The sequence below is a fragment of the Amblyomma americanum genome, chromosome 8 (assembly GCF_052857255.1).
Source record: "Amblyomma americanum isolate KBUSLIRL-KWMA chromosome 8, ASM5285725v1, whole genome shotgun sequence".
Lineage (NCBI taxonomy): Eukaryota > Metazoa > Arthropoda > Arachnida > Ixodida > Ixodidae > Amblyomma > Amblyomma americanum.
This window is the reverse complement of record NC_135504.1, coordinates 155,801,263-155,822,898: the sequence shown is the minus strand read 5'-3', so window position 1 is coordinate 155,822,898 and position 21,636 is coordinate 155,801,263. Positions and strand designations below refer to the sequence as shown.

Genomic DNA, 21,636 nt, shown 5'->3' with positions numbered 1-21,636 from the left:
TCATGGAGTACAAGTTGATATGGGATGGGCGTCGTTGGAGAGCAGAGAAGCTAGCAGTAAGAGAGCATTTGAGGAGAGATTTAGAAAAAAGGGGGAAAGGCAGTGGGCTAGGAAAGTTTTTAGATACCTGTATATAAGGAATGTTGTCACGAAGTGGAGAAAGCGGACTAGAAAATTGACAAGCAAATATCTGGACAGCAGTAGGGGGCAAATCAGCAATTATCAGTTAAGAAAAAGGTTAAAGAAACACAGAGAGCTTTGTGGAAAACAGGGATGCTGACCAAATCAGCGCGGGGAACATACATGATTTTTAAGAAGGAAATTTCCAAAGAAAATATTTATAATTGTAGGGGAAACTCTTGGTTGTTTGAGGCCAGGACAGGAGTTTTGCGATCAAATTTTGCGATCAACTTTTGCGAGTTTTGCGGACTAAGACATATAGAGTCAGGTACCTTGAGATAGACACGTTGTGCGTTGCGTGCGGAGAGGACGAGGAAACGGCAAAACACTTGATACTTTTCTGTAAAGGGCTTCACCGTACAGTGGATGGCAGCGAGCTGATTTATCCAAGGAATTGAGGTTTAAGGACAGTGAAGAGAAAGTAGATTTTAAGCGGGTAGAAGTAACCAAGCGAAGGTTATTTGATTGGTGGCTAAAATGAAGAGAAACGTAAAATTTCACAAGTCATGGCTAGGTGGCTTGGGCCACCGCCCGATTTAAACGGTTCAGCCGTATCCATCCATCCATCCATCCACACTTCCATCCATCCATGAAGCTGTGTGTCTGGAGGAGACGGCTTTTAAGCTTGGAAGAAGGATGCTTGCGCAGGCGCTACAGCGAAGGCACGGTGCTGTGGTATACGTATCAGTGAAGACAGTAGTATCCGCCCCGTTGACACAATGCAGAAATCACACCAGCTTACAGGAAGATGCAACGCTGAGTAGGAAATTTAGGGTCTGCAGGGGCTTGGAAACCTCGATGAACAATGAACGATGCTTGGCGGTAGGTTCGAAGATCGCAGCCACTGCTGAAATAGAGGGGGGGGGGGGGTCTGGAGGTGACGGCTTTTAAGACTGGAAGAAGGATGCTTGCGCAGGTTCTACAACGAAGGCACGGTTCCGCGGTATACGTATCAATGAAGACAGTGTAGTATCCGCCCCGTTGACAGGAGGCAGGAATCATACACGCTTGCAGGAAGATGCGACGCTGAGCAGGCACTTTGAGGTCTGCAGGAACTTGAAAACCTTGATTAACAATTAATGATTCTTAGCCGTAGGTTCGATGAGCGCAACTACTGCTGCAATGAAGCTGGGGGTTTCGGGTTGACTGCTTTTAAGCATGGAAGAAGGATGCTTGCGCAGGCGCTACAGCAAAAGCGGGGTTCCTTGGTATACGTATCAATGAAGACAGTGTAATATCCACCCCGTAGACACGTGGCAGAAATCAGACCAGCTTGCAAGAAGATGCAACGCTGAGCACGAACTTTGGGGTCTGCAGAGGCTTGTAAACCTTGATGAGCAATGAAAGATGCTTAGTGTTAGGTTCGAAAAGCACAGCCACAGCTGAAATCAAGCAGGGGGTCTCGAGGTGACGGATTTTAAGCCTGGAAGAAGGATGCTTGCGCAGGCGCTACAGCGAAGGCACGGTTCCGTGGTATACGTATCAATGAAGACAGTGTAGTATAATTCCCGTTGACACGAGGCAGAAATCAGACCATCTTGCATGAAATTGCAATGCTGAACAGGCACTTTGGGATCTGCAGCGGCTTGGAAACATTGATGTACAATAACCGATGCTTAGCGGTAGGTTCGGTGAGCACAACCACTGCTGCAATGAAGCTGGGGGTCTCGAGGTGACGGCTTTTAAGGACAGAAGTAGAATGCTTGCGCAGCCGCTACAGCGAAGGCACGGTTCCGTGGTATACGTATCAATGAGGACAGTGTAGTATCCGCCCCGTTGACACGAGGCGGGAATCAGACCAGCTTGCAAAAGATGCAACGCTCAGCAGGCACTTTGAGGTCTGCAGGGGCTTGGAAACCTTGATGCACAATGAACGATGCTTAGCCGTAGGTTCTGTGATGACCCCCATAATGCGCAGGTCCACACGGGACGGAGAGGCAGAGAGACACCGTATGGCTCAGTTTAAACAAACAGATATATTCAATAATTATACATGATTAAGATTCAGAGGCTGGGGCGTCCGAGCTTACGTGCCGACGACATCATGGGGGCGATGGAGTGGCTCCGGAGTTGGGCTCGAGCGGTTGCTGGCAGAAGCTGCACGCCGTCGGGCTTCGGCGCTGAAGGCCCTCTTGGCGAACGATGTCGTCCTGAGCGTCCCTCTTCCGTACTCTTGTCGATTTTTATATCCTCTTCTCCCCACACTCCCTAGGGTGAGGACGCCCAAGCCGGAGGGGAAGGAGGGGGCTAGGGCTTTCACTTGGGCGCACAAACATACCACCGCACTTATGGTCTCGCCCCCCTCACGTGTTGAGTCCGAGGGAAAGAAGGTTGTCTTCGAGGTAGCGCATAGCGTCGGTTGTGGTAAGGCGCGCTCTGGCCCGCTGATAGTTCCCGCGGGTCACCGGCCTCCGCTCTCCATCCATCAACTGACACTCGCTCCTCAAGGTAAGGCGCGCTCTGGCCCGCTGACAGTTCCCGCGGGTCACCGGCCGGGAAAGTGGTTCCTTGTCCTGGGATGTGCTCGGGAGGCCTCCCCTGGAACCGCCACGGCAATTGGGGAGGATAAAGCCCGTTTCCCCGCGGCGGCGGCGGCGGGTCCGGTTGGGTCCGGTTGGGATTAAACCCCTTCGTTCTGGTCGTCACTCTCAACGAGCATGGCTGGGTAATTGATGATGCCGCTGTCATCTGGGTCTCCGTCTACGCCGCGCCGTCGAACGCGGAACCTCGTAGCACACACAAGGAACGTCACACTCGCTCACCCTCCAGAAGAATGTTCTCCGAACATTTGAGTCCATGCAGCTCCCCTTGTCTTTCTGAATCGCCTCGCACAGTGCGTCCGACAAAACACTTTTCGCTGCACTCAACACCACTGCACAACACCATATGCCTCCGCTGTCATAACTGGCGTCTCCAGGGGCAGCACTGATCTTCTTTTACAGATAAACATGAAACTCAGCACCCAAGCCTCTCTTTTCTAGTCCAAACTGGACGAAATAAATTTACCACAGTTACAAAGGAGCTCCCACTTCTAGCACGATCACGGCAAAGACAAAAATATAGATAACGAAAGGAAGTAGGGCAGGTTCTGCATGCGCTCCGCATGCTCTCCTGTGAAGGTGTTACTTAATGACAGAAAGGTTTAACTACCAACTCCGATAACTTAACACATAAGCACATAGCAATGTTATGAGCTGCGGCATTACACAATTCTAACCAGTTCACAACTCCGCTCTGTTTACGCCATTAGTCCGACTTAGCTTTCCGATTTCGCAGCGGATATCGGCCTTCATGAGTCATACTAAGTACGTCTGTGACCCTTTGCCTGCTTTGGGACTCGCGAGGGCTCGTGGCAGGAGCCTCTCCTGGCGTTATCTGCGCGGCAACCTCGCGCGCTTCTTCTAGCAATGCATGAAGTAAATCCGGTGGCATTCCGGACGTCACCTCTGGCGCCTGCCGAACAAATGCCGGAGAGGGCGTTTCTTGCGAACTATCTGCGCGCTCCGCTTCACTTCTGTCCCCATCAAAATCCGCACTTTCCCTTTCCTCATTTCGTGAATACTGAACCGGTGCCGACTTGAGGCGATTTGCGTGTATCCTTATCAAGCGCCGGTTCACGTCTCGGACTCTGAAGTTTACCGGAGAAAGCTTCTCGACAACCTCGCACGGTCCTCTCCACTTCGTCTGGAACTTACGAGCTAGCCCAATCTGCCTTTGGCAGTTTTCAATGTACACGCTGTCCCCCACTTCAAACGGCGCGTCTCTAGCACTGCGATCGTGCACCTCCTTCCGGCGCTTCGCCGCTTTCTTTAAGGCCTCCTTTGCGGTGTCCCTCGCCACTTGCAAGCGCGATTCTAGCTCAACCTTATAGTCGTCCAGTGAAGCGTATGGGACACGACGGGGGCCCTCTGGCACTTCACTAGGCTGGTCCGGGGCTCGGCCGTAGAGAAGAAAGAATGGCGATTCGCCCGTGCTCTCGTGTGCTGCGGAATTGTAGGCAAACATTGCATACGGGAGCCACAAGTCCCAGTCCCGCTGGTCGCGCGAAACAAAATGCGGCAGGAACCCGGCCACGGTTTGGTTCAGTCGCTCCACCGCGCCGTTGCAAGCCGGATGGTACGGTGTTGTCTGCATCTTAGCGATCTTAAGCAGCTCGCAAACTCTCCTCATTAGCTGCGACACGAAGTTCGTTCCCCGATCTGTCAAGAGTTGCCTCGGGGGTCCATGTCGGAGCACGATCTGTTCGACAAATGCTCTTGCAACCGTGTCTGCCTTCTGATCTGGGAGTGCTACCGCTTCCGCGTATTTTGAAAGGTGATCGACAAATACTAAAATGTACTTGTTTCCGGAAGTGGTCGTGGGCAATGGGCCCATTATGTCCATACCTGTCCGCTCGAAGGGAGCCGAAACCTCAGGGAACGGCTGAATTGGAGCTGGTCTTCGTCCCTTGGGTGTTTTTCTTTCGATACAGGAATGACACTTCGCACAGTAGTCTCTAACATCCTGTCGCATGCCACTCCAAAAGTACAAACGCTCCACACGCCTGCGTGTCTTCGCTACGCCAAAATGACCGGCACATGGCGCATCGTGAAACGCGCGAAGAACCCTTTCTGTCCACGACCGAGGTATGACGACTCTCTCCCAAGCGGTTTTCTCTGGTCTCCCTTTCCTGGTTGGCCTCGTGCGCCGACACAGGGTGCCGTCTTTGCCAATGAAATAACCTAGCTGTTCGGGGTGAGACGGTGCGCCCTCTAAGCTTTCGATTATACGCTTCAGGTCAGGATCTTTGCACTGCTCTGTGCGTAATTCGGCGGGGTCGACTACGGGGACAAACTCATCTATAGCTGCCACGGCAGCTGTGCGGCTGAGTGCATCAGCATTCAGATGTGTCTTTCCTGACTTGTGCTCAACTTCAAAGCAGTATTCCTGCAGGTGTAGATTCCATCTAGCGAGTCGCGAGCTAGGGTCCCTGACACTCATCACCCATTTCAGAGGATGGCAGTCTGTGACTAGCTTGAATTTGCGGCCGTAAAGATAGCATCTGAAGTGCTTTACTGCCCAGACAACGGCGAGGCACTCCCTTTCCGTAGCTCCGTACTTTTGCTCTGTGGGGCTCAGCTGTCGGCTAGCAAAAGCAATGGGATGTTCTTTGCCCTCGATAACCTGAGATAGCACGGCACCAACTGCGAACTTTGACGCATCTGTGGCCATAACGAAGGGCAAATTAAAATCCGGGTGGCGCAACAGCGGTGCACTCATTAGCTTCCTTTTCAGGGCCCCAAAAGCATCCTCCGCGTTTTCGTCCCAGCGAAAGGCGACATTTTTGGCTGTTAAGGCGGTGAGCGGCTTAGCGAGCTTGGCGAACTCCTCTATGTGCCTTCGGTAGTAACCGATCAGGCCGAGAAACTGCCGGACGTGGCGGACGCTAGTCGGGGGTGGAAAATCCGAGACACACCTTAGTTTCTCAGGGTCCGGTCGCACGCCGTCAGCTGAAACAACGTGCCCGAGGTATTTCACCTCGTTTTTGAGGAATTGGCACTTAGAGGGCTTCAGCTTGAGACCCGCCCCTCTTAGTCGCACCAAAACGTGCTCAATATCGCGCAAATGGTTCTCACAACTGTCACTGTATATGATTATGTCATCCATATACACGAAGCACAGCCTCCCCAGAAGACCTGCCAGGATAACATCAGCGGTTCTCTGCCATACAGCAGGGCTGTTGGCCAGACCCATCGGCATTCTTTTCCATTCATAGTGCCCTGAGGGCGTGTTGAATGCCGTTTTCTCGGAATCTGCCGGATCCATTGCAATCTGCCAGAATCCCGCCGCCATGTCCACTACCGTGAAGTACCTGGCAGAGCCCAGCTGAGAAAGCGTCTCCTGTATATTGGGGATGGGGTATGGATCGATACGAGTTACGGCATTTAGTTTGCGGTAGTCCACTACCAATCGATACAAGCCATCTGGCTTTTCCACCAATAGTGCCGCTGCTCCCCAGGGTGACTTTGAGTGTTCGACAATGCCGCGATCAATCAGGTCCTGCACCTGCCGCTCTATCTCCTCACGTTGGGAGTAAGGAATCCTGTACGCACGCTGGTAAACGGGCGATGAAGTGCCGGTTTCTATCCTGTGCTTTATAACGCCACAGCAGCCCAAATCCAGGTTGGACGCGGCGAATACCTCCGAGTAGTCGTTCAGCAAACCAGCCAGAGCCTCCCTCTCCCTGGATTTTACGTGAGAAAGATCGAACGACACCTTTGGAGCAGCCGAAGGACTAGCATGCTCTACAGTTGCGAGTACCGTATCGGTGGGCTCACGTTTCTCTATCGCAGAGGTGAAGAAAGCCAATGTTTTGTTCTTGGGAAGGCTCAGTGGCTGCTGGCTACAGTTAACCACCCGTAGGGGCACTCTGTGGGCGTCATTAACTGTCACGAGGCACGCGGCTGCCTTCAGGCCATTGCTGAGAGAGTCGACCGGCTCAAGCACTCCCACGGCGCCGCTCTCTACATCTGAAGGCACAAACGCGTACAAAATGTGCTCCGACCAAGGAAGGACGACCGCCTCTCGACCAGCCTGACGGAAACCTGCGAATATACCTTCTCCAATGATCCCACTGTTTGGCGGGTGTCAATATCGGTAATGCGAATCTCAGCCCCTCTCCTGTTCAAAAACGGAACTTTTGAGCCGCCCGCATTAACCTCTTCCTCAGAGAATGAGACTACTACCTTCCCTTTTCTCAAAAAATCCTGCCCTAATATACCTGACACTCCGATTGGCAGAGACACCGTGTCCGGGCATACGTAGCAGGGGTGCTCCAATGCAATTCCGCCGAGAGAGAAGTGTAACCGGTAGAGTCCACTTATGCCGAGAGGATCCCCCGTTATGCCTACAAATTTGGTTGCCATACCACCAGACGCTTCCAACACCTCGCGGTCCCCCTTCCTTCGAAGCGTGTTAAAACTGCTCTCCTTAAGCAATGTCACCTTTGACCCCGTATCTATCAACAATTCCATGCAACAACCATTTAACTTGCAACGCACAACAGGGCATGCCTCGTCGGCCACACAAACTACCACCACCTCATCATCCACTGCTCCCTCCCCACGCTCCTCAGGCTGGGGAGGACTATCTAGTTTTTTGTCTCGGTATCTGGAGCCCCGCTGTAGGCTTGCTTAGGGCGTGTCTCGCCTGCTTCTCTTTGTGGCTCCCCACGGCGCACGTTTTGGCAGAACCTGGCGATGTGTCCGCGACCCTAGCAAGCGAAGCATACGATTTCTTCAAAATCTCGCATTCCGCGCCTGTAGCTTTGTGGCGGTCTCCGGTTTCCAGCGAATGGGCGCTGTTGAGCGCGCGCTTCAACCTGGCGTTCCACCTGCTGAGATAGCAGCTGTTCTAAGCGATCTAACCGCTCTGTCAAGAGGGCAACCTCAGGGTTGAGCACCGCTCTTTCTATGACGCGTACTCTCGCTGCGGCTGTCGTTAACGCCTCATTTCGTTCCTCATCCAATGCGGCCTCCACGGCTTGGTCGAAATTGCTCGGCTTGCGCGAGAGCACGAACCGGCGCACGGGGTCTTGCAGACCAGCCAGTAACAAAGCGGTCATTTCCTCTTTAAGTATATCCTCCGCAGTATTTCTTCTTTAGCTGGTCTCCTTCCTCCTCCCTGCTTAACGTATCGCGTGCTAAGCACTGAAGCCGCGACGCAAACGTTCGCACGTCCTCCCCTACCATCTGTCCGGCGTCACGGAACCTCTGTACCCGCACGTGACGTGGTTCAGTGTCGATATGCTCAAACGCGAGCTTCTTAAATTCCGCAAATGATTTTGTGGATTTTACTTTTTCGTCTCGCCAAGCAAAATCATGAGCAGCTTCTGCCATCTTACACCTCGCCATTCCCAGCATTTCAGCATCGGACCATCCCCCCATTTTCCCAATCTCTTCTAGCATGGAAAAGAAATCGCAGATTGGAACCCCTGTCTTATCTCCCGTAAACGTCGGAATGACGCTTCCTAATGCCAGCATGCTTGCTCCGAGCGACGGCTGTGGAGTGGGAGCTCCCTCAGATACAGACATTTTTTTTTCACAAGCCCTCCAGTGCCTCAAGCCTCTCAAATGGAGGTAAAAGTCCCACAATCAGTCCCGTGATTCCCTTTTGATTACAATTTTGAAGTCATGAATGTCGCAGCATTCAGAGGACATTTGCTTTTGAGACCCCACTTCTGACACCAGTGTGATGACCCCCATAATGCGCAGGTCCACACGGGACGGAGAGGCAAAGAGCCACCGTATGGCTCAGTTTAAAGAAACAGATATATTCAATAATTATACATGATTAAGATTCAGAGCAAAATGGCATTTTTCTGGGCCAGTTGGTATGAATCCATGTTTCGTCTTTTGTTCTAAGGATTTGTTACATTTGCTTTTGGTGCAGCCTTCTTTCCCAAAGAGAAGCAAGGAACGCGAATAGTTAGAACGGTGCATGTAAAAAATGCCTTTAGGCCACAAGCACCACACACGTCGGCGAGAGGTTAGGAAAAAAAAAACACATGTCAACCCAGGTGATCTAACAACATCGCCTTAAACCTTGTCGCATCGTGCACATTTGTTAGTGAGTCGGGCAGAAGGTTCCATTCTTCAATTGCGGTCGGAAAGAAGGACTTGTTGAAAGCGTTGGTGGAGCCATGAAGTCGTTGGACGCTATTTGAATTAAAAACGCGGCGCGATGTACGAAAGGGAGGAGATATGAGGGAACCACGGAGATAGGGGGAATTGAAGTATAACTTATGGAACAAGCAAAGGCGCGCAACTTTTCGTCTGAGAGCTAAGGAAGTGAGGTCAAGTGATAATTTAATGGAACTTACGCTGGAATGAAAGTCGTATGTTGACGATATGAAGCGTGCTGCACGGTTCTGGACGGCTTCGAGCATGTTAATTAGGTAGGACTGATGAGGACTCCAGATCGCGGATCCATACTCCAGCCTACTGCGGACAAAAGTTTCATATGCCAGTTTACGTATGTTAGCGGGGGAAGAGGGAAGTGATCTTCTAATAAAACCAAGTGTACGTGAAGCGTCGGCCGTGATTTTTGTAATATGATCAACCCAAGTTAATTTGCTATTGATTGTGATGCCAAGGTAACGATAAGATTCAACTTGCAATAGGTCCTCAGAAAATAAAGAGTAAGGGTAAGTTAAATTGGAGCGTTTCCGAGAAATTTGCATAAAACTGCACTTCCTAATGTTCAGTTCCATCATCCACAAAGAGCACCAATTTTCGATGAGCTTCAGATCGTTTTGGAGGGCAGCTTGATCGTCTTTAGTATTTATACGGCGGTAGATAAGGCAGTCATCTGCGAAAAGACGGATGGTGGATGAGATGTTGTGTGGGAGGTCGTTAATAAATATTAAGAAGAGAAGCGGACCCAACACAGACCCCTGTGGTACTCCGGAGGAGACGGAAGTAGAATTTGAAGGAAGTCCGCCTATTGCGGTGAACTGAGAGCGAGCTGTGAGAAAATTGTGAATCCAGTCTAAAACAAGTGGGTGAAGGTGAAGACCTGAAAGTTTGAACATAAGACGTTGATGTGGGACACGGTCTAATGCTTTGGAAAAATCAAGATAGATGACATCGGTTTGGAACAAAGAATCAAGTTTTAAGTGAAGGTCCATGGTAAACTCAAATAACTGTGATTCACTTGAATAGCCGTGACGAAAGCCATGCTGATTTTTGAAGAAAAAGGAGTTGGAATTGAGGTGGGATGCAATATGCGAGTATATAATATGCTCAAGAAATTTACATGGTATGCAAGTTAATGAAATAGGACGATAATTCGACGGGTCGCTCCGGCTGCCAGCCTTGAACACAGGAATGACTTTGTTAATTTTCCAGTCACTAGGTATGGAACTGTTCGCAAGAGATTGATCAAAGATTATTTTTAGAAAATGAGAAGATACATTTTTTGTAGCTTTTAATATTTTGGCACTGAGGTTGTCAGGCCCGGCAGCACTGGATAACTTTAGTTTGTCTATCAGAGCACAAATGCCAGCAGTAGTGATGTTGATAGGTGCCATCGCAGAAAAGTTTAAAAAATCTTTGTGTGATGTATTCCAGGCAGGTTCATGTGTGAAGACTGATGTAAAATAAGAGTTCATGACGTCAGATCGAAGTTCTGGAGGCACCTGTGAACCATCAGGATACAAAAGGGTAATGCAATGAGTGTTGCCTGATTTGGGTGATAACATCCGCCAGAATTTCTTTGGGTTTGTTAGTAGAATGCCATACAGATCATTGTGGAAAAACTTTCTTTTTGTACACCTTAGGAGACGCGTGTAATCCTGCAGGCACGAGAAATATTTTGTCCATTTATAAGCCAGTGCAGTTCTGTTAGCTTCACGAAAAAGACGCTTTTTCTTTTGAGAAAGCCTCCTTAAGGAGTTAGAGTACCAGGGCTTGTTGGAGTCACCGCGAATGCATATCAGCGGAACATAGGTTTCGACCAGATTTGAAAGTTTGTTTTTGAAAGTTAGCCAGTTTTCTTCGACAGACCTATTAGATGCAGACTGCTTGAAATGAAGAAAAAAGTTCTCAAGCTCCGAGTTGATACAGGCGAAGTCTCCCCTTTTATAATCGCGAATGAACTTAACAGAGCGCTGCCGTTGGGGAAACGGGAGTGATAGGTTGAAAATAACTGTGTTGTGGTCACTGAAACCGTCAGTGCTCGATATGTATTGGATGAGTTCGGGGCTAGATGCAAAGACTAAGTCAAGGGTGTTACTGCCACGTGTAGGGAAGTTTACTGCTTGGGTGAGGTTAAATGTCATGACAACGTCAAGGAAATCTTTCGCTTGACGAGAAGATGTGCTCAAGTTTCCCCAATCGATGTCAGGGAAATTAAAGTCACCGCAGAGGATGTAATTGGCTTTAGGAAAACGGGTATTAAGAACGAGCAGAACCGAGTATAAATCGGCAATAAAGGAACTGTCACTGTCAGGAGGGCGATAACATGCAATAACTATGCATGTGCTTGTGGAAAGGGTAATTCTGATACAAAGAATTTCCTGGCAGGGATGAGTCATGAGAAGAGAAGAATTAAGACTGGTTTTAATAAAGACTAAAACACCCCCACCCCTGCGCGAGGCCCTATCACGTCTGTAGATGAAAAACGGTTTATTGTTGTCAAGCAGTTCCTCGTCTGAGATATTATCGGAGAGCCACGATTCTGTAAATATGGCAATATCGGTGCCGTGATCGTCAAGAAAGGCTTCCACTGACTCTCTCTTCGGAAGATAGCTACGAATGTTTGCTAAAACAAAAGCCATAGTTTCACAAACATGTGAAGGTGACAGAGGCAAAAGTGGCTGATGGTGGGAGGGGAGCCTTGAAACAGACAGTGACCGCTATGACCGATGCTCTACCACGGAATCTGTATCCGCATCGTAGACGAACTGCTTATCGCCCATGGTTAACCTGTCATATCTTACTTTGTATTTTAAACCACTTTCCTTGCCGAACGCACGAAGTTTCTTTTGAGCTGTACGCACGCGCACTGAAAAATCTTCACGGATTGAAAAGTCAGTTTCTTTGAGCTTAGGGCCAGCAGAAAGGATTTTGCATTTATCTTTAAAATGCGACAATTTGACCAGTGCTTTACTGCCCAGACAACGGCGAGGCACTCCCTTTCCGTAGCTTCGTACTTTTGCTCTGTGGGGCTCAACTGTCGGCTAGCAAAAGCAATGGGATGTTCTTTGCCCTCGATAACCTGAGATAGCACGGCACCAACTGCGAACTTTGACGCATCTGTGGCCATAACGAAGGGCAAATTAGAATCCGGGTGGCGCAACAGCGGTGCACTCATTAGCTTCCTTTTCAGGGCCCCAAAAGCATCCTCCGCGTTTTCGTCCCAGCGAAAGGCGACATTTTTGGCTGTTAAGGCGGTGAGCGGCTTAGCGAGCTTGGCGAACTCTATGTGCCTTCGGTAGTAACCGATCAGGCCGAGAAACTGCCGGACGTGGCGGACGCTAGTCGGGGATGGAAAATCCGAGACACACCTTAGTTTCTCAGGGTCCGGTCGCACGCCGTCAGCTGAAACAACGTGCCCGAGGTATTTCACCTCGATTTTGAGGAATTGGCACTTAGAGGGCTTCAGCTTGAGACCCGCTCCTCTTAGTCGCACCAAAACGTGCTCAATATCGCGCAAATGGTTCTCAAAACTGTCACTGTATATGATTATGTCATCCATATACACGAAGCACAGCCTCCACAGAAGACCTGCCAGGATAACATCAGCTGTTCTCTGCCAGACAGCAGGGCTGTTGGCCAGACCCATCGGCATTCTTTTCCATTCATAGTGCCCTGAGGGCGTGTTGAATGCCGTTTTCTCGGCATCTGCCGGATCCATTGCAATCTGCCAGAATCCCGCCGCCATGTCCACTACCGTGAAGTACCTGGCAGAGCCCAGCTGAGAAAGCGTCTCCTGTATATTGGGGATGGGGTATGGATCGATGCGAGTTACGGCATTTAGTTTGCGGTAGTCCACTACCAATCGATACGAGCCATCTGGCTTTTCCACCAATAGTGCTGGTGCTCCCCAGGGTGACTTTGAGTGTTCGACAATGCCGCGATCAATCAGGTCCTGCACCTGCCGCTCCATCTCCTCACGTTGGGAGTAAGGAATCATGTACGCACGCTGGTAAACGGGCGATGAAGTGCCGGTTTCTATCCTGTGCTTTATAACGCCACAGCAGCCCAAATCCAGGTTGGACGCGGCGAATACCTCCGAGTAGTCGTTCAGCAAACCAGCCAGAGCCTCCCTCTCTCTGGATTTTACGTGAGAAAGATCGAACGACACCTTTGGAGCAGCCGAAGGACTAGCATGCTCTACAGTTGCGAGTACCGTATCGGTGGGCTCACGTTTCTCTATCGCAGAGGTGAAGAAAGCCAATGTTTTGTTCTTGGGAAGGCTCAGTGGCTGCTGGCTACAGTTAACCACCCGTAGGGGCACTCTGTGGGCGTCATTAACTGTCACGAGGCACGCGGCTGCCTTCAGGCCATTGCTGAGAGAGTCGACCGGCTCAAGCACTCCCACGGCGCCGCTCACTACATCTGAAGGCACAAACGCGTACAAAATGTGCTCCGACCAAGGAAGGACGACCGCCTCATCGACCAGCCTGACGGCAACCCGCGAATATACCTTCTCCAATGATCCCACTGTTTGGCGGGTGTCAATATCGGTAATGCGAATCTCAGCCCCTCTCCTGTTCAAAAACGGAACTTTTGAGCCGCCCGCATTAACCTCTTCCTCAGAGAATGAGACTACTACCTTCCCTTTTCTCAAAAAATCCTGCCCTAATATACCTGACACTCCGTTTGGCAGAGACACCGTGTCCGGGCATACGTAGCAGGGGTGCTCCAATGCAATTCCGCCGAGAGAGAAGTGTAACCGGTAGAGTCCAGTTATGCCAAGAGGATCCCCCGTTATGCCTACAAATTTGGTTGCCATACCACCAGACGCTTCCAACACCTCGCGGTCCCCCTTCCTTCGAAGCGTGTTAAAACTGCTCTCCTTAAGCAATGTCACCTTTGACCCCGTATATATCAACAATTCCATGCAACAACCATTTAACTTGCAACGCACAACAGGGCATGCCTCGTCGGCCACACAAACTACCACCACCTCATCATCCACTGCTCCCTCCCCACGCTCCTCAGGCTGGGGAGTACTATCTAGTTTTTTGTCTCGGTATCTGGAGCCCCGCTGTAGGTTTGCTTAGGGCGTGTCTCGCCTGCTTCTCTTTGTGGCTCCCCACGGCGCACGTTTTGGCAGAACCTGGCGATGTGTCCGCGACCCTGGCAAGCGAAGCATACGATTTCTTCAAAATCTCGCATACCGCGCCTGTAGCTTTGTGGCGGTCTCCGGTTTCCAGCGAATGGGCGCTGTTGAGCGCGCGCTTCAACCTGGCGTCCCACCTGCTGAGATAGCAGCTGTTCTAAGCGATCTAACCGCTCTGTCAAGAGGGCAACCTCAGGGTTGAGCACCGCTCTCTCTATGACGCGTACTCTCGCTGCGGCTGTCGTTAACGCCTCATTTCGTTCCTCATCCAATGTGGCCTCCACGGCTTGGTCGAAATTGCTCGGCTTGCGCGAGAGCACGAACCGGCGCACGGGGTCTTGCAGACCAGCCACGAACAAAGCGGTCATTTCCTCTTTAAGTATATCCTCCGCGTATTTCTTCTTTAGCTGGTCTCCTTCCTCCTCCCTGCTTAACGTATCGCGTGCTAAGCACTGAAGCCGCGACGCAAACGTTCGCACGTCCTCCCCTACCATCTGTCCGGCGTCACGGAACCTCTGTACCCGCACGTGACGTGGTTCAGTGTCGAAATGCTCAAACGCGAGCTTCTTAAATTCCGCAAATGATTTTGTGGATTTTACTTTTTCGTCTCGCCAAGCAAAATCATGAGCAGCTCCTGCCATCTTACACCTCGCCATCCCCAGCATTTCAGCACCGGACCATCCCCCCATTTTCCCAATCTCTTCTAGCATGGAAAAGAAATCGCATATTGTTACCCCTGTCTTATCTCCCGTAAACGTCGGAATGACGCTTCCTAATGCCAGCATGCTTGCTCCGAGCGACGGCTGTGGAGTGGGAGCTCCCTCAGATACAGTCATTTTTTTTTCTCAAGCCCTCCAGTGCCTCAAGCCTCTCAAATGGGGGTAAAAGTCCCACAATCAGCCCCGTGATTCCCATTTGATTACAATTTTGAAGTCATGAATGTCACAGCATTCAGAGGACATTTACTTTTGAGACCCCACTTCTGACACCAGTGTGATGACCCCCATAATGCGCAGGTCCACACGGGACGGAGAGGCAGAGAGACACCGTATGGCTCAGTTTAAACAAACAGATATATTCAATAATTATACATGATTAAGATTCAGAGGCTGGGGCGTCCGAGCTTACGTGCCGACGACTTCATGGGGGCGATGGAGTGGCTCCGGAGTTGGGCTCGAGCGGTTGCTGGCAGAAGCTGCACGTCGTCGGGCTTCGGCGCTGAAGGCCCTCTTGGCGAACGATGTCGTCCTGAGCGTCCCTCTTCCGTACTCTTGTCGATTTTTATATCCTCTTCTCCCCACACTGCCTAGGGTGACGACGCCCACGCCGGAGGCGAAGGAGGGGGGCTAGGGCTTTCACTTGGGCGCACAAACATACCACCGCACTTATGGTCTCGCCCCCCTCATGTGTTGAGTCCGAGGGAAAGAAGGTTGTCTTCGAGGTAGCGCATAGCGTCGGTTGTGGTAAGGCGCGCTCTGGCCCGCTGACAGTTCCCGCGGGTCACCGGCCTCCGCTCTCCATCCATCAACTGACACTCGCTCCTCAAAGTAAGGCGCGCTCTGGCCCGCTGACAGTTCCCGCGGGTCGCCGGCCGGGAAAGTGGTCCCTTGTCCTGGGATGTGCTTGGGAGGCCTCCCCTGGAACCGCCACGGCAATTGGGGAAGATAAAGCCCGTTTCCCCGCGGCGGCGGCGGCGGGTCCGGTTGGGTCCGGTTGGGCTTAAACCCCTTCGTTCTGGTCGTCACTCTCAACGAGCATGGCTGGGTAATTGATGATGCCGCTGTCATCTGGGTCTCCGTCTACGCCGCGCCGTCGAACGCGGAACCTCGTAGCACACACAAGGAACGTCACAGTTCGATGAGCGCAGCTACAGCTGCCATGAAGCTGGTAGTTTCTGGGAGACTGCTTTTAAGCCTGGAAGGAGGATGCTTGCGCAGGCGCTACAGCAAAGGCACGGTTCCTTCGTATACGTACCAACGACGACAGTCTAGTGTCCGCCCCGTGGACACGAGGCAGGAATCAGACTAGCTTGCAGGAAGATGCAACGTTGAGCAGGCACTTTGGGGTCTGCAGGGGTTTGGAAACCTTGATGAACAATGAATGATGCTTAGCGGTAGGTTCGATGAGCGCAAGCACTGCTGCAATGATGCTGGCGGTCTAGAGGTGACGGTTTTAAGGATTTAAGAAGGATGCTTGCGCAGGCGATTCAGCGAAGGGACGGTTCCATGGTATACGTATCAATGAAGACAGTGTAGTATTCGCCCCGTTGACACGAGGCAGGAATCAGACCCTCTTGCAAGAAGGTGCAATGCTGAGCAGGTACTTTGGGATCTGCAGGGGCTTGGAAACCTTGATGAACAATGAACGACGCCTAGCGGTAGGTTCGGTGAGCGAAGCAGCTGCTGGAAAAAAGATAGGGGTCTCGAGGTGACGGCTTTTAAGGATGGAAGAAGGATGCTTGCGCAGGCGCTACAGCGAAGGCATGGTTCCGTGGTATACGTCCCAATTAATACTGTGTTATCCGCCCCGTTGACACGACGCACGAATCAGGCCATCTTGCAGGAAGATGCAACGCTGAGCAGGCACTTTGGGGTCAGCAGGGGCTTGGAAACCTTGATGAACAATGAACGATGCTTAGCGGTAGGCTCGATGAGCGCAACCACTGCTGGAATGAAGCTGGGGGTCTCGAGGGGACTGCTTTTAAGGATGGAAGAAGGATGCTTGCGCAGGCGGTACAGCGAAGGCACGGTCCCGTGGTATACATATCAGTGATGTCAGTGTAGTATCCGCCCCGTTGACAGGAGGCAGGAATTACACCAGCTTGCAGGAAGATGCGACGCTGAGCAGACACTTTGAAGTCTGCAGGGGCTTGAAAACCTTGGCGAACAATGAACGATGCTTAACCGTACGTTCGATGAGCGCAACCACTGTTGCAATGAAGCTGGGGGTCTCGAGGTGACGGCTTTTAAGCATGAAAAAAGATGCTTGCGCAGGCGCTACAGCGAAGGCACGGTTCCGTGGTATACGTATCAATGAAGACAGTGTAGTATCCGCCCCGTTGACACGAGGGAGGAATCAGACCAGCTTGCAGGAAGATGCAACGCTGAGCAGGCACTTTGAGGTCTGCAGGAACTTGAAAACCTTGATGAACAATTAACGATGCTTAGCCGTTGGTTCGATGAGCGCAGCTGCTGCTGCAATGAAGCTGGGGGTTTCCGGGTGACTGCTTTTAAGCCTGGAAGGATGATGCTTGCGCAGGAAGATGCAACGCTGGGGAGGCATTTTGGGGTCTGCAGGGGCTTGGAAACCTTGATGAACGTACAACGATGCTTAGCGGTAGGTTCGATGAGCGCAGCCACTGCTGCAATGAAGCTGGGGGTTTCCGGGTGACTGCTTTTAAGCCTGGAAGGAGGATGCTTGCGCAGGAAGATGCAACGCTGGGGAGGCATTTTGGGGTCTGCAGGGGCTTGGAAACCTTGATGAACGTACAACGATGCTTAGCGGTAGGTTCGATGAGCGCAACCACTGCTGCAATGAAGCTGAGGGTTTCCGGGTGACTGCTTTTAAGCCTGGAAGGAGGATGCTTGCGCAGGCGCTACAGCGAAGGCACGGTTCCGTGGTATACGTATTAATGAAGACAGTGTAGTATCCGCCCCGTTGACACGAGGCAGGAATCATACCATCTTGCAGGAAGATGCAACGCTGGGGAGGAATTTTGGAATCTGCAGGGGCTTGGAAACCTTGATGAACGATGAACGATGCTTAGCGGTAGGTTCGATGAGCGCAACCACTGCTGCAATGAAGCTGCGGGTCTAGAGGTGACGACGTTTAAGGATGGAAGAAAGATGAAGTCTAAGGTTGAACGAAATCTCGTCTGGTCGGGTAGTAGCGTCATAGGAAAACAAAAATAATGAATCGCCGACCAAAGGCTTGTGTCAATAAACGACGTTTCGGCTTCCTTACGGAAGCCTTGTTCACTGAAGGCTTTACTAAAAAACCCGGCTCTTAAATACGTTTCAATAGTCGTCCGAGGCATCTTGCATACACTGGCGGGAGATTGCCGTCATTGCGATTAAGTGTTTTTTTAGTCGTTTGTATCGCCAGCGACTCAAGATATTGGCGTGTAAGCCCGTTTCTTTCTTTGGCGATAATAGAGGCCTCATTCCAGCAGATACGATGTTTTGCTGATACGGCATGCTCCGCAAGAGCGTTGGCAACTACTTTTTGGTTTTCTACGTCCTTCTTGTGCTCTTTCAGGCGCCTTCGAAAATTCCCGCTTTCGCCTATGTACACATAATCGCACTCAGCACAAGGGATCCGGTACACCACGCCCGGAAATTTTTCCTTTTCCAGCTCTTCCTTCACATTCACAAGTTCGTGCCGTAACTTGTGGCTGGGAACGTGGGCAACGTGAACGTCGTACGAGCGCAGCACACGTCCCAGTGCTTCGCTTACACCAGTCACATAGGGGATGGCGGCACGTGATTGGCAATGGTTGCAGGCCGTGTTCTCTAGGAGCACTGAGCGGCGTTCCACGGAGGCTAGAAATTTCCTGGGGTAGCCGCAAGTCGTCAACTCACGGCGCACTTGCACCAGGTCCGAGGCATGGTCTTGATGTCGTGAGCAAATTTTTCTCGACCTTTCGATGAGTGAAGCCGCAACAGCACGTTTGTGGCAGGCCTGTTCACTGAGTTAAAATGTAGGTACCTGCCCGTGTGGGTCGACTTCCTGAACACTCGAAAGGAGAGGTTATGGCCCACCCGCTCCACTAACACGTCCAAGAATGGTAGTTGGTTGCCAACCTCCTCCTCGACAGTGAACTGTATGGCCTTTTCCATGCTGTTAATGTGCCTGGTGAACGCGGCAAGTGCGTCCTTCTTGACTATACAAAAACAGTCGTCGATGTACCGCAGGAACACATTAGGTCGTGGATGGAAGGAGGCCAGAGCCCGGTTTTCGATGGCTTCCATGGTCAGAAAGAAAGATTCTTGCGCTGGCGCTAACGCGAATGCACGTTTCCATGGTATAGACCTCCTGCATGTTTGTAAACAAACTAGGTGGCGCTGCAGTCGCTAGCGAGCTCGTGGTAGGCAAAAATCCAGGGAGTGTCGTCGCGGAGAGGTGTTGAGCGCGGGTTTTCAAGGCTTGTAGGCGCGTTTTCTGTTTCTGCGAATCACAGCAATGGTTGATGTTTACAGCTTAGTAATTTCTTGAAGTACATCAGCTCGCGTTGGCCACGTGCGGCGTATTCAGAGAAATAGTTCGCCACTGTGTATTGTATATATGGTTAGTAGTAAATATAAAGCGTTTCTGGCGTTGATTCCTACGCTAGTCATTCAAAAAAAATAAAAAGTTTTTGAGACTCTGCTCTAGCCAGAATTATTTTACTTCGGGACAGTAGTGAGAGGATGTGCTGGCGTTCTTTCGGCGGAGCAGACGACCGTCTGCTCACATACGTAGGTGTCGTGCTGTGTGAAAATAGGGGACAGCGTCGTGTCCCCATTCTCCTCTAGCTGTCCCGCTTAAGCGCGGTTTTTATCCGCAGGATCACGCACCAGCCAGGCCGACTTCTCCCCTTGTTAAACTGGTCGATTAGGTGAAAATGTTTCATTTCTGGAATTAATTTCTTTCTTAGCCCTGGGGTGTTCTGTTTCGTGACGAAACATTATAGCAAAATATTCAGTAGAACTTTATAAAGTACGCTTTCGAGATGCGTGGTCGACGAAAATTGTGAGGTAATTTCTTTGAGGCTTTCTTTGAGTTCAGGGCTGCATTTCTTTGACCAAAGCGCGAGCGAAAAGGCCAAAAACGAGGAAATAAAAGTTAAGGTTTGTGTTCTGGCCTTTCACATTTTCTGTGATTGGCATCACTCACACATTCGTAATTTTGTAATGCACGAAAATAGAATGATTCTATTTGTCGCAAACGATTCCTGAGACGTTGAGGGGTGCAATTTATCTCTCGATTTTTTTTGCCTACACGTGCAGTATTATGTTCGTTATTTTTGTACGAAACGTTTTCACGTAACTATGCAAGCATGTAAGTACATGATCATCTAAAAAAAGAATAGCGTCATATGCAGAGCAGGGCTTTGTGAACATGCTGGCATAAAAAATTTGCGCACTTTCTACTCAATTAATTAAGACCTTGAGGTGACTTTACGAGGGTGTTAATTATAATTACCCAAGAACTGCACCAGGTATAGTTAAAAATAAAATGCAATATTGAATCTAGCGTAGCAATTTCATATTTGCATGCGCTATTCTAAGCACGCCAACGTGACCGCGCATGAACTTACCAGACTTCTTTCTACTCAAATCAAATAATTACGTTTGTCATATTAAGAAACACTTTAAAGTAAATATCAAATGCCATAAAACGTGCCATTAAAACATGCTATGCTATTAACAAAAGAACGCGTTCCTTGGGGGCGAGTGAACCCGCCGGGTGGGCCCCGTGCACACCGGCTCAAGTGATAATTAAATGCGTGCGCAGCTACATACGTGCTTTTTTTCCTTGCGCAGTTATAAGCGCACTATGCTGATGTTCAGGTGAATTAACGCAGTAACTTATATGCTATTAAGTACATTAAGTGGCAGTGCCGATCGACTCCCAGACTTCGCGCTTTAGTACCGCGTCAAATTGCCCGTTAGCCAGTTTACTAATGCGGTATTTATCGCGAGAAGCCTATCGGGGCTAATTTAAATTTCCTTTTATGCTACTACGTGGATCGAACAGTGACGCAGCTGATCAATACATGCTGCTTCTGCAGTGCGCAGGCATGACGCAGCCGCCAGTAGCAGCAGCAGCTGCGGTAGGCACCGGCTGGCGGTAGCTGTTTTGCCTACCATGCGAAAGTCGCTGCTGACATCAGCGCCACCGCATCTTCGTGACGTCGCGGGCTGAAGGAGGTCCGCACGTATCAATGAAGACAATGTAGTAGCTGCCCTGTTGACACGCGGCAGCAATCAGACCAGCTTGCAGGCCGTACTGTATGTTTTGTACTAGCGAGGGACGGGTCCCTTTGTTGGCGACTTCCGAGCGGCCTTCCTTGCAAACACAAGACCAACGAGCTGGCTGCCACAAAATAACTATGCTTCCCAACACGAACTAAGAAAAGTCACACCTGTATAAGGTACCTTTCGCAATCAGAAAGGAAATAGAGCGTCAGGTAGCACAACTACTAGAGTGGGACTTCGTCTATCCAGTTGACAGCTCGTACGCACATCCAGATGTATGCGTAGCCAAAAGGATGTGTCAGTAAGCATGTGTATTGATTTTCGAAAATTGATTGCTGTTACTGAATCAGACAGCTTCTCTATGGTTAATATGACCGAGAGGCTCTATAAAGTGGCAAGTGCCAGCTACATATCGGTATTGGATATGACTCGTGGCTACTGGCAGATCGCCTCAGACAAACAGCCGTAGCGTCTCACCGCGTTTGCAACACCTCAAGGCCTCTATGCGTGGAAGGTAATGCCGTACTGGTTTCGAAACTCGGCAGCAACTTTTCAGGGGATTATGAATGAAATCCTAAAAGAACATTCATCTTATGCAATGCCCTATATTAACGATATCGTTCTTTTTTTGGCAACCTGGGAGGAGAACATCAAACAATTACGGGCAGTA

The 21,636-nt window shown here is 50.5% G+C and overlaps 1 protein-coding gene across 1 annotated transcript in view; it reads right to left on the bottom strand.

The window, feature by feature from the left end:
* LOC144102794 (uncharacterized) overlaps positions 1-18,977 on the bottom strand; it is a 52,615-nt gene extending 33,638 nt beyond the window's left edge. Inside the window, exon 1 of the mRNA XM_077635955.1 lies at positions 18,715-18,977. Coding sequence (XP_077492081.1) covers positions 18,715-18,977 — 263 coding nt within the window. The remainder of the gene's footprint in view (positions 1-18,714) is intronic.
* Positions 18,978-21,636: the final 2,659 nt, after the last annotated feature.